Source organism: Bufo gargarizans, chromosome 11 (genome assembly GCF_014858855.1).
Source record: "Bufo gargarizans isolate SCDJY-AF-19 chromosome 11, ASM1485885v1, whole genome shotgun sequence".
NCBI classification, from domain to species: Eukaryota; Metazoa; Chordata; class Amphibia; order Anura; family Bufonidae; genus Bufo; species Bufo gargarizans.
Window position 1 is genome coordinate 43,364,537 of NC_058090.1, and position 13,445 is coordinate 43,377,981.

Below are 13,445 nucleotides of genomic sequence, written 5' to 3' on the forward strand. Positions count from 1 at the left end.
CTGTACCTCACATGGATCCAGAGATCTCCCCATTCATTGCTCTGCTAGATTTATATCAAGCTGACAGCTCAAGGGGAGTGTCTTTTTTGCTGAAGCTCAGGGGGCGTGTCTCAGCTCTCCCTATCACAGCTCAGGGTGTCCGTCTCAGCTCTCCCTATCACAGCTCAGGGGGCGTGTCTCAGCTCTCCCTATCACAGCTCAGGGGGCGTGTCTCAGCTCTCCCTATCACAGCTCAGGGGGTGTGTCTCAGCTCTCCCTATCACAGCTCAGGGGGTATGTCTCAGCTCTCCCCATCACAGCTCAGGAGGAAGTTTTAAGATGAAACTGAGCATGTGCGGCCATCTCAGTGAGCCGGTGTAACGTTACATTACCCTACTTCGTGAGATTTCCCTACCTCCTAACTTCCTAATGACGTGAGGAGGCGTTCCTGAGTTTTGATGATCTGCGCATGCGCAAAAGGACAGTTTAGGGAAAATCTCACAGCGGAGTTTAGCTGCACACCGGGACACTACGCATGCGCCGGAGAGCCTCAGTAGGAAAATATTACGGCCCAGTGCGCAAGCGCGGCTAACTCCAGAACATCCATCCGATCTCCGCGCCTGCGCAGTGTGGGGGTAGGGAGAGCTCATGGCCATATTTTCTGTTAAATATATATATATATATGTATGCGCAGGCAGACAACCCATATATATATATATATTTATTTATTTAACAGAAAATATGGCCATGAGATCTCCCTACCCCCACACTGCGCAGGCGCAGAGATCGGATGGATGTTCTGGAGTTAGCCGCGCTTGCGCACTGGCCTGTAATATTTCCCTACTGAGGCTCTCCAGCGCATGCGCAGTGTCCTGGTGTGCAGCTGAACTCCGCTGTGAGATTATCCCTAAACTGTCCTTTTGCGCATGCGCAGATCGTCAAAACTCAGGAACGCTTCCTCACGTCATTAGCGGTGCGACCGGAAGTTAGGAGGTAGGGAAATCTCACAAAGTAGGGTAATGTAACGTTACACCGGTCAAAGAAATAAGAAATTAAGTGGCACTATACAGATACATTTTATTGAATAACTCAGTAGCTCTACCAAATTTTTAATTACATGCAATTACAAAAGTATTCAGAACCAGGTGCTGATTTGAAAACGGTGGAATCTTTTTCGTGGGACAATGCCTTTAAGTGTCTGTTTATGCTTTGGGAGCATCCATTAAATGGACCCATCGGCCCCCTTTACACCAACGGACGTTAAAAGACATCCATAGGCTCTTTATGTGCTTTTCTATCCAGAGGTATCCAGTTAAAAAAATGGATATCACATAGTATACTTTTTTAACAGGGCACTTATGCCACTCATGGGGCATACCATCACATATGGCAAATGGACACTCAAGGCACAATCTGAAAAGAGTCAAAAGTTTAAAAATATTATAATTTATCATTTTAAAATAAATAAACTTTTGGCTGAAGCCATAATACCCATATAACTTTAAATTACAATGGCGTTTACTACCCAGCATACAGCTGGGAGACAAACTATACTCAAATGATAGAGTAGACTTACTTCCTTGAGTAAGTTTAGCCTAAACTTGCCATACACTTAAAGGGTCACTAACTTTTCAAAAAACCTTTGCTATGTCATAGAAACATATCAAAAGTTTAGATCGGTGGGGGTCTGAGTGCTGAGACCCCCACGCCGATCCCTAGAATGAGTGGAGTGAAGCATGCACTGCTAAGGACATCATGGAGACGGGCCCATATACTTTGATGAAGCCCATCTCGTGCAGCGAGGAGAGACAGCGCGCTAAGTGTGCTCTTCTCTTCCCTTGTTCTAGGGATCGTAGGGATTTCAACATTCAGACCTTCACCAATCGAAAAAGTTAGTGACCCTTTAATATGAACAAAAGACTGTGATGTCAGTTTTCCCTCAAAAACCCAATACTATTTAGCAAAGAGACTATGTTTAAGACATTTCTTTCAAAGGGCGATGATGGTGCAATGCAAAAATGAACTTTTTTTTTCCGAAACTCATATCTGTGTGAACATAGAGCAAAGCCTTGGTCAAACTTTCCAAATTATTCAAAATAGCATCAACTTTGTATTGCAGTATCCTACGCAATAGAGCATTTTACTGTATTATGCTAAGTAGCTGGGGAAGAGATGACATTTAGTCCTCGTGCAAAGAAGATGAGTACAGACAAGAAAACACAGTTCTCATTTCCACAATAGTAGCAAGCAGCAGGCCAGAATCAGTAATGTGCAGTGGATGCAAGCATGTTCACCCCAAACTCTACCTTCTTTTTCATCATCAGTAAATCCTGGTAGGCATTGGAACGCAAGAACCGTGCATAACTATCGCTCTTCATAAGCTTGTAGATGTGTTCCTGCAACATAAGTACAGATGTCCACGTTAAATCCACAGAGAGACCACTCCATCCTCTATATTATACTGTACATGGCAAATACTGCTAGTTTCATTCTTCTGCTGTTTGCCGACCTAGTGTAACCTAGGGCTCGGTAGAACACAATCATCATGGTGACTAGGTAAAAAAAAAGAGGTCCTGGTGACCAGGCGTGGTGCCAGGCCAAATGCTGAAGGCATGGAGCTGGATGATTTCGTCGGGGGAGCGTGCAGTCACTACTGTTGAAGTAAGGGGCCAGTGAGACTAGAAGAAAAGTGGAGGGAATGCTATGAAATGAATACTTAGAAAGCGAGAGAGTTTGTTATGACTAGTGTTGAGCAAATCGAAGTATCTGAATTTCAGGAAAAATTAAATTCAAAACTTTATGGTAACGATTCATGGTAATTTTTTTCTAAAATGGTGGCTGAAAAAACAAACAAACACCTCATCAACTTGCTTGCGGAGAGGCCGTCCGCTCCCATCTTGATTGAAGAAAACCCGTCAAAGGACCTGCGGTGAGTGTGATGACGTCACCACGTGATCACGCTGGAAGTGCGCAGTGACAGGATCACGTGGTGATGTCATCACGCTCACCGCAGGTCCTGTGGCGGGTTTTCTTCAATCAAAATGGGAGCGGACTGGCTCTCCGTGAGCAAGTGGTAGAGGTGAGCATTATTATGATTTTTTTTTTAACCCCTGAAAAGCTGAATGTGAGCCACAGAGGCTGCGATCAGCGTTGAACGCGACATCCAAGGGGTTAAATGAGGGGAGGTAGAGTGAACGCCATTCCCCGTCATTGTGCCCGCTCCATACAATGGAAAGCAATTTGTGACAAATCGAATTTCTTGTTGAAGTTCGGCGAAGCAGCCAAATTGAATTTTTCAAAACTTCACTCATCACTAGTTGTGACTACTGGGGAATTGGATGGATTTTGCCATGTCTACTGTGGATGCTGCACTGTCTAATGGGGCAGTGTTTTCATTAATAAAGTTCTACTTCTGTTACATGGCATTTACTATTCCTAATAACTTCCACACTGAGAGCAAAGAAACAGAGGATGCACTGAGACATATGAAACGTTACAATGATTAAAGGGTTTGTCTCACTTCAGCAAACAGCATTTATCAGGTAAAGAAAGTTACTACAAGGCACTTCCTAATGTATTGTGATTGTCCATATTGCCTCCTTTGCTGGCTGGATTCATTTTTCCATCACATTTTTAATCACATTACACACTGCTAGTTTCCAGAAGTTGTGGCCACGCTGCAGCACAGATACGAGGTGGCCAAGAAGGGAGCTGCTGCACATGTGTCCCTATGCCTGTTGCAAAGGACCCAACCACCAGAAAGGCCTGCACTTTCCTATAGTGTGCAAGCACAGCCACCACTGCTGGATTGCATGGTGGTTGTGTTTAATGTGATGGAAAAATAAATCCAGCCAGCAAAGTAGGCAATATGGACAATCACAATACATTAGTAAGTGCCTAGTATTAACTTTTTCTACATAATAAAGGCCATTTGCTGAAGTGAGTGAACTTTAAAGGGACACTGACAGGCCCAAAAAGCATATTTAGGGGTATATATGACAGTATAGGTCTTATAAAGGGCATTAGAATCATCTAAGTATCCCCCCTGTTCACCTCATAAATACAGTAATCTGAAGTTTTATAACCTGCTTTCCTGGTGTTCAATCTGCCCAAGCGGTGCTTCATATCAACTTGCGCCCAGCCAGCCTCGCCACAACTGCCGTTTGAAGCGCCGCCCAGCTCATCAATATTCACTGAGCTGGGCGGCTACTCCGAAGCGCTGTACTAGTGTCCCCGGCCATCTTCAGCGCATGCGCCCGGCACCCTCACTGGCCGGGATCGCATTGCGCGTCTGCTTTATGCGCATGCGGGTCGCTGCTGTGCCCGGCGCATGCGCATAAAGCAGACGCGCGATGCGATCCAGGCCAGTGAAGGTGCCTGGCGCATGCGCATAAAGGAGACGCGCAATGCGATCCCGGCCAGTGAGGGTGCCGGGCGCATGCGCTGAAGATGGCCAGGGACACTAGTACAGCGCTTCAGAGTAGCCGCCCAGCTAAGTGAATATTGATGAGCTGGGCGGCGCTTCAAACGGCAGTTGTGGCGAGGCTGGCTGGGCGCAAGTTGATATGAAGCACCGCCCCTTGGGCAGATTGAACGCCAGGAAAGCAGGTTATAAAACTTCAGATTACTGTATTTATGAGGTGGACAGGGGGATGCTTAGATGATTCTAATACTCTTTATAAGTCCTATACTGTCATATATACCCCTAAATATGCTTTTTGGGCCTGTCAGTGTCCCTTTAAGGGTACTTTCACACTAGCGTTGTTTGAATCCGGCGGGCGATTCCATCGCCGGAACTGCCCGCCGGATCCGGAAAAACATGTGAAAACGGATTACATTTGAATCCTGATCAGGATTCTGATCACAATGAAAAAATGCATTGGAAAAAACGGATCCACCATTTATGGACTTTAACTTGTTTTGCACATTTTTCAGGTTTAACATGCAAAAGCCGGATCCGGCATTAATGCAAGTCAATGGGAAAAATGCCGGATCCGGCGTTCAGTCAAAGTGTTCCGGCTTTTTGGCCGGAGTTAAAAATACAACATTCTACGGTTTTCTGAAAAGCCTGATCAGTAAAAAAGACTAAACTGAAGACATCCTGATGCATCCTGAACGGATTACTCTCCATGCAGAATGCATTAGGATAAAACTGATCAGTTCTTTTCCGGTATTGAGCCCCTAGGACAGAACTCAGCGCTGGAAAAGAAAAACGCTAATGTGAAAGTACCCTTATACTAATTTCTGCAATAAATATTCTTCATATAATCATTTACTTTTTACAAGCACTTTCATTTTATACCTGTGCATCTTCAAATGTGTACCTCCCAGGATCTTTAACATTGTGGCTCGTCTTCTCAAAACTGTGGGAGTCTAAGTTGATGGCACTTTGTGCCCCAGGGGCCAGAAACTCTTGCCATATTTCCTCTACCCTTTTCGGTACTTCCTGTAAAGGTTGCTTCTTCAGATCTTGGACAACCATCCAAAACCTTTACCATACATAAGACACAATTAGTGTATAGCGTCGGACTGGAGAAACAATATTGCCATCTAGTGGAAAGGGATGTGCATTGTTCATAAAGGTTTTCTCTATATAGTACATTCATAACACATTATGCTGTATTATACAATAATTAAGAATGATGTTTCCTAGGGTGATTGCTACTTGAATTGTAAAAAAAAATGACCTAATGAGCTAGGCAACACACACACTGAAATGTGTAAAGAGGACATGCTATATGGACAGATGACTCAAATTCTTAAGCCATTTGGAATTTCAGTAAAATATTAATTTAGCAATTTCTATATTAAACCAGCATAATAATAGAAATACTGAATTCTAACATGTTGTAAACAAAACAGTCATTACAGGATAACTGTCATATATATTTTTTTATGTAATTGGATTGGTCTAAGTTTACCTTAGTTCCCTAGTTAATACTTTTGTATAGGTATTGAATTACCTAGTAATTGCAGCATGTTCTTTCCTCCCCCAGGCATTTCAGTGGTGCGGCTAAAACAGCGTTGCTAGGTGTCCTCCATCTCCTATCTTCTATATACAGAAGACTGGTTGGGGTCAGGCTGCTCGTTCCGTTCATTTTCTGTCAGGTAGTCACACGTTGTGATGGCAAAGGCAAAAAAACTCTCCCTTTTTGAACATGGTCGGGTTGTTGAACTGCATAAGCAGGGTCTCTCACAGCGCGCCATCGCTGCTGAGGTGGGACGCAGTAAGACAGTCATTTGGAATTTCTTAAATGATCCTGAGGGTTATGGAACAAAAAAGTCAAGTGGAAGACCCAAAAATATTTCATCAGCACTGAGCCGGAGGATCCAATTGGCTGTCCGTCAAGACACTGGACGATCCTCAACCCAAATTAAGGCCCTTACTGGTGCTGACTGCAGCCCCATAACCATTAGACGGCATCTGAGACCGAAGGGCTTCAAAAACAAAAAAACATCTTCAAAAGACCTCGTCTCCTTGAACGCCACAGAACTGCTCGTTTGGACTTTGCAACAGAGCACCAAACATGGGACATTCAAAGGTGGAAGAAAGTTTTATTCTCTGATGAGAAAAAATTTAACCTTGATGGTCCTGATGGTTTCCAACGTTACTGGCATGACAAGCAGATCCCACCTGAGATGTTTTCTACGCGCCACAGTGGAGGGGGCGCCATAATGGTCTGGGGTGCTTTTTCCTTCAGTGGAACAATGGAGCTTCAGGAAGTGCAGGGGCGTCAAACGGCTGCTGGCTATGTCCAGATGTTGCAGAGAGCATTCCTCATGACTGAGGGCCCTCGTCTGTGTGGTAACGACTGGGTTTTTCAACAGGACACACTACAGTACACAATGCCCGCAGGACAAGGGACTTCTTCCAGGAGAATAACATCACTCTTTTGGCCCATCCTGCGTGTTCCCCTGATCTAAATCCAATTGACAACCTTTGGGGATGGATGGCAAGGGAAGTTTACAAAAATGGACAACAGTTCCAGACAGTAAATGGCCTTCGTGCGGCCGTCTTCACCACTTGGAGAAATGTTCCCACTCACCTCATGGAAACGCTTGCATCAAGCATGCCGAAACAAATTTTTGAAGTGATAAACAATAACGGCGGAGCTACTCATTACCGAGTTCATGTTTGGAAGTTGTATTTCTGTTTTGGGGGAGGTTTAGTTTTTTATTTGGAGGTGTGGTCCTAAACTTTTGATCAGCTGAAAAACAGCCTGTTTCAGTTTATTCGTTGTTTTCAATAAATTGAATGCTCAAAAAATGTTTTGTCTCACTCTAATTTCTTCTTGTTGCATGTTGAAGCTCTACTTGGAACCTTGTTAACATCCAGCCATGCTAAATATGATTTTTTTGCCATTTTTCAAGTGGTCTTAAACTTTTGATCAGGACTGTAATTAAAAATCTTAGACAAGCCCTGCAATAAACTAAAATAAAAGTTCATCTGATACTCATCCCTTTTCCAGAGCCCTTTTCAGCAGTGCTAATCCAATCCTGATGCTGACACTTCCCTACTATATACAGTACATTAGGGATGTGCTGATATATGGCACCTGCATGTCACTGTGCACATTACTTACGCAGTGACATGTACAGTGACATGCAGATATACATCATGTGACGGCTGTATCCAATCATTATCTCCAGAGTTAGATTGCTGAGAACAGTAATTGGCTGCAGCGGTGATGTTCCATACACTTGCACATCACTGTGGACATCGCTGATGCTATGACATGCAAAGTAACATGTGTAATGACCCAGAGTGCCATTACCACTCTTTGGCACCTTTCTACTGTCTCTAATGTGCTTACTTATGTCACCAGAATGTATTTTGTGTCACCCCCTAATAATGTGCATATTTATGTTTATGAAACTGGTTATGTTCATGTAATTGCCTGGTCTAGCAGCAGATGGCGGCAACATTGGCAATGTTAGTTTCCCTGGAGAGGAACCTCCTAGTTCCATTCTGAAGAGATTGTAGGCCACTCTACACCACTCTGGCAATCCTACCCTGGGTAACAACATTACCATCTACAAAGGGGACTCCATGTCCTCGTTGCTTAACTGCAACTGGCGTCACGTTTACTTGCTCTATATGAGGGACATATTTCGAAGAAACCTCCTAAGGCTACTTTCACACTAGCGTTCGATCGGATCCGTTCTGAACGGATCCGATCATATTAATGCAGACGGAGGCTCCGTTCAGTACGGATCCGTCTGCATTAATAACTTAGAAAAAATTCTAAGTGTGAAAGCAGCCTGAGCGGATCCGTCCAGACTTTCAATGTAAAGTCAATGGGGGACGGATCCGCTTGAAGATTGAGCCATATTGTGGCATCTTCAAACGGATCCGTCCCCATTGACTTACATTGTAAGTCTGGACGGATCCGCACGCCTCCGCACGGCCAGGCGGACACCCGAACGCTGCAAGCAGCGTTCAGCTGTCCGCCTGTCCGTGCGGAGGCGAGCGGAGCGGAGGCTGAACGCCGCCAGACTGATGCAGTCTGAGCGGATCCGCATCCATTCAGACTGCATCAGGGCTGGACGGAAGCGTTCGGGTCCGCTCGTGAGCCCCTTCAAACGGAGCTCACGAGCGGACCGACGAACGCTAGTGTGAAAGTAGCCTTAGGGGCAAGGGATTCCCCAGACCCTGATAGTGGGCCGTTGCACATGCAGATATACAGCATGTGACCTCTACATCCACTCACTGTCTTCAGCGTTAGATTGGCTGCAGCGGTCACATGCCGTATACGGCTGTATCTCTGCGACCGTTTCTAAACAAGTAGTGACAAGAGGGCCAAACCAGCGCTGTAGAGACTGGCACTGGAGGAAAAGGGTGAGTATAGGATGACATTTTATTTTAGTTTAATTGCAAGAGTTGTTGGAGATGTGTAATTATCTCTGACAACCCCTTTAATGCATAAGGATGTGGGCTACCTCATGAAATGTCCCAAAATCATAACACTTCACTGCACTTCATTGTTCTTTTACTAAATCTAAAAAAAATGTGACAGTGGAAAAATATAGACGGAATCATAAAACCCTTATAACATTAATTCACTCACCTGAGGTTTTCAGAACTGAACTCCGATTCCACAAAGCGAAGGAACTGCTCTCGTCCTACTGGGTCTTTAAGCATTTCATCCAGGCAGAATCCCCACCTCTTCACACGCTGCTGAGATGGCTCTTTGCTTTCAAGGATGAGAAATTTGACACAAATTATAATAAATCATTGATATTTCACAATATAATCTTGTTAAAATGACGATGGGGCCCTGACCTACTGTGCCCACGCGCACCCCTGGACTTACCATATGTGCAACTGCAGTAAATTTACACAGTGGAACTGTATTTTGTGACCAAGCACGAACATGAATCCGTCAAGACTCAATTTAAAGGGGTTTGTCCACTTTCTGGTTAATGTTCATCAATATCTTTGTAAAATGTCTATATAGCATTTAGTAATATAGCCTTTGTTGATATTCTGTAACATTTTCTATATTTCTTACGATATGCCCCCTTGTTTGTTAAGTTTTTCGTCTGTCCACACAGAGGTCCTGTCCATAACATAAAATGGCAGCTGATGGAGGGTCATGTGACCAGGCAAATCACTCAGTCTACTCAATTCAAATACACTTTGGGCCAGATTTATCATTAGCTCAGGTCAGAATAATGGAGTGAAAAAGTCTCAAAAAAGTCCCAAAGGCTAAAACTGCGCACAAATTTGCGACTTTTTTCTGCTCTGCACTATGCTCGCCAGTTTTCTGAAAGTGGGCGTGTTTTCTTATGTAAATGAATCTCTAGACAGATTTACTATTGGGACTTTTTTAAAAAGTCGCAAAAAAGTCGCAAAAAATTTCACTCCAGTGAGGACCATGCTTATCTTATGAGACTTTTTAATAGAACATGCGACTTTTTCATAAAACGTGCGACTTTTTCATAAAGATGTGCGACTTTTGTAAAGCTGCTTACTGACGGATAAACTGCTACCGTCAAACCACATTTATTACAGTCTTAAAAGGCCGATCATAAATCTGACTTGGCTAAAACTGACTTTAGCCATATGTGAAAGTGGAGTGAGCTGTCAGAGTCGTGATAAATCTGGCCCTTTGAGTTTGAATAGAGGAAGCTGAGGGAAGTGTCTGGTCACATGACCCTCCATCAGCGGCCATCCTTATGGACAAAACCTCAAGGTGAACAGGAGATTTGCCCAATGTGGGGACATGGCTTTAGAAATATGGTATATGGCACGTAATTTCAACAAAGAGGAAGAATTTATTAAGACCGGCGTTTTAGATGTCGGTCTTAATATGGCCCTGCGCTGGTGGTGGATCGCCCAAGTTATGTAGAGCTGTCAGCCTCTATATAACTTCAGCGGATCCACAGCCACTTCTAAATGTAAGACAGCTTCCTTGCGGTCTTAGATTTAGACCATTTTCTACGTCTAAAACAGGAGTAGAAAATGGTAAATGAGACGAGCCTGCCAACCCGTCCCCTTCCCTGCCCACACCCCCCACACCCACTTTTTTAGACCTGGGGTGAGCAGTGGAAAAGTCGCAGATTGAAGTGCAAAGGACCTTTGCACCACAATCTGCTCCAGAAATTCGCCTCATATAGGCATATTTCTGTTTAATAAATAACCCTCTATATTAGTAAGTGCCATATAGTCATCTGACCTACAAATTGGTTAACAGTAACCCTTTAAAACGTACTGAAAGCAAAACACTATAAAAAGGGGCTATACAGACCATTAGCTGTGAATTTTAGACCCCTCATAAGGAGGAATGTAACAAACAAACAAACTGTTTAATTAGTATAAACACTGTATACATAAATCACACCATGTATAAATATCAGAACTTGCACAGAATATAAAAAAACATAGATTATCATAACCTTCAAAAGACATCAACAATATTTACCTAATTTCTAGATCCCAGAAAGTCGCGTCATCACTAATCCATGGATTGGAGGGATCAGCCGGAGTAAGGAAAGGGTCATACTCTGTGTATTGTTCGGAATAAGCAATAAAGCTGTACAAGACAAAAAGAAACGTCCTTCACGTTAGGAGATCCAGGCTTGTGTGACCTGAACTGATATATGTTGTGTATGTTACAGAGAGTGCAGGGACCAAAGTATTTATAGTTATTACCTCTGACAGCCCCAAGCTCCATGGAAAGAGGGGCCAGTTCTAGATATAAGAGGGCAGCTGATTTCTATGAGAAGAGCAGGGGAATTCTAAGGTAACTAGTCTGAATATTTCTATAACCCTAAGCTCTTTTTGGGTTGTGTCACTCTTTTGGGTTGTTCACCTTAGCACAGCTTTTCTACAGACCCCCACAGCGTGGCTGGACCCGGGGTGGTAATCATACTTACCCGATCAGGTGTCAACGCAGGGAGACTCAGGACGCGGGGCAGCAATGGAACTCTAGCCCAGCGGCGGGAAACAGGTAAGTATGATCACCACTGTGGGTTTGGCCACCATAAAATGTTATTTTAATATAAATCAGCATGAAAAACTAGTTACCCCTGTAATTTACTTCCTGTTACAATTTTTTTTCCAGTTGTTCACTATACAATGGTGCCCCCTGGTGTTTATTCTGTATCGTAATGTGCACGTCCTCCTACTGAGCTGCATGAGTATGGTTGCACTGTGCACATCCTCAGTTCGTTCCTTGAACTATCAGCCATAGCTACTGTTAGAAGCTATGGCAGTTACAGGGAGAGAGCGGCAAGCTTGACATAAATCCAGAGAGCATTAGGAGAAATGAATGGGAACATTTTTGGATCCATGCGAGGTACAGAGATCGTCTTGTGCTATATGATGTCTGATTTTCTTAAATCAATCCTGACATAAGCCCTTTAAATTAGGACTCCCACAAAAATGGTTATCCTCTGACCTGTTAAAAAACGGTGTAGTACTAACATGTACAGAACACACAGAAAGTAAATGTGGATAGGTGCTGTTTAATAAGTCAGTCTTAGGCTCCATTCAGACGTCCGTATGTGTTTTGCGGATCCGCGGATCCGCAAAACACGGACACCGGCAATGTGATTTCCACATTTTGCGGATCCGCACATTGCCAGAACTATATGGAAAATGCCTTTTCTTGTCCGCAATTGCGGACAAGAATAGGACATGTTCTATATTTTTGCGGAACGGAAGTGCGGACCCGGAAGTGCAGATCTGCAAAATGCGGAACAGAATTGCGGACGTGTGAATGGGGCCTTAGGGTTATAAAAGGCTGGCAAACAATACGTCTTACCTGGTGCAGATAGAAAATGTCATTGTTCATTTGACAAAGGGAAGCCTGTTTAAATTAATGAGCACTGACAGACTGATGCAGTTTCTTCTCTGCTTGTTTGAGGAGAATAATAATCTCGTGCTTGGTCAGCAGCTCCTCTCACAAGCAGAGAAGATGCTGCAGCTTCAGAGGCAGCCTACTAACCACACCAGAGAAGACCCGGCAGAGAGCATCCAAATGACACAATTTTGCAAAGGTGGATACAGTAATTGGTGTAAGTGGTGCTAGATAATGCCCATTAGACAAATAGCTAGTTAAATAGGCATATTACAATTTCGGTGTTTGATTTAAATGAGAACAATATTCTTAATGGGACAGTCTCTTTAAAGTTTCCTTGGTTGTCATGCAACTTCGCCATATTCCTGGATAGAAAGTCTTCTTTGTCCCTGTTTTCTGATATTACTTCCTTTCATAAACTCGAATCCTGTTGCACAAAGTGACAACTAGGTGGTGATCAAAGGGACATCTTTACGAGAAACGAGGTTGTAGCTTGGGCTGAAAAGTAATTACAAAACTAGTGACTTTGTCTCATGTAGTTAAAACAGAATCTCGAAGAGAATTGTGATTTTCAGAACATAATCAGGGAGTCACAAATTCTCTTTAATATCTAAAAAATAAGAATGGTGCTTCATCATACAGATTTTCTGCATGGGTGTCCGCACAAATTTTTCCAGGGGGGGGGGGGAGGCATAATATTATTGACATCCATGCTCTGCTTGTTTCTAAGAATGTAATGAAGGGGAGAGGCATATTCATTATCACAAAGTATAATAACGCATGAGCTGTGCAGTGGCGGATCCAGAGCCTGGTCTCGGGAGGGGCACTTCCAGATTATTTTCTGTCCGCGGCCACAAAACAATGGTGCTTATTGAACAGACTACACAGTGTAGCAGTATACTGTATATTGTGTGGCACAGTATAGCGGTATATTGTGTGGCACAGTGTAGGCTATATGTGTATAACATAAACATATTTCACATGAAAACTTACAATTACTTGGCTTGGCCCTTGGGGATCTCGGACGCCACTTCAACACTTTGGCCGGGGGCTCGGCGGAGCTGATGTTGTGTTTTATCCTAATGAGGAAGATTTCATTATTAGGATTTGGAGAAGGGGCAGAGGGATAGCAGAGCAGGGAGAGGATGGTGCTGCTACTAG

General features: G+C 43.7%; 1 protein-coding gene across 2 annotated transcripts in view; it reads right to left on the minus strand.

Annotated features, from left to right (window-relative positions):
- The window catches only part of RGS6 (regulator of G protein signaling 6), a 437,580-nt gene that overhangs the window by 21,354 nt on the left and 402,781 nt on the right, over positions 1–13,445 (minus strand). For both annotated transcript variants that reach the window (XM_044271952.1, XM_044271951.1), the window contains exons 13-16: positions 10,905–11,015; positions 9,048–9,173; positions 5,282–5,468; positions 2,286–2,375 (exon numbers count right to left, since the gene is read on the minus strand). In XM_044271952.1, the coding sequence (XP_044127887.1) occupies positions 2,286–2,375; positions 5,282–5,468; positions 9,048–9,173; positions 10,905–11,015 (514 nt within the window). The remainder of the gene's footprint in view (positions 1–2,285; positions 2,376–5,281; positions 5,469–9,047; positions 9,174–10,904; positions 11,016–13,445) is intronic.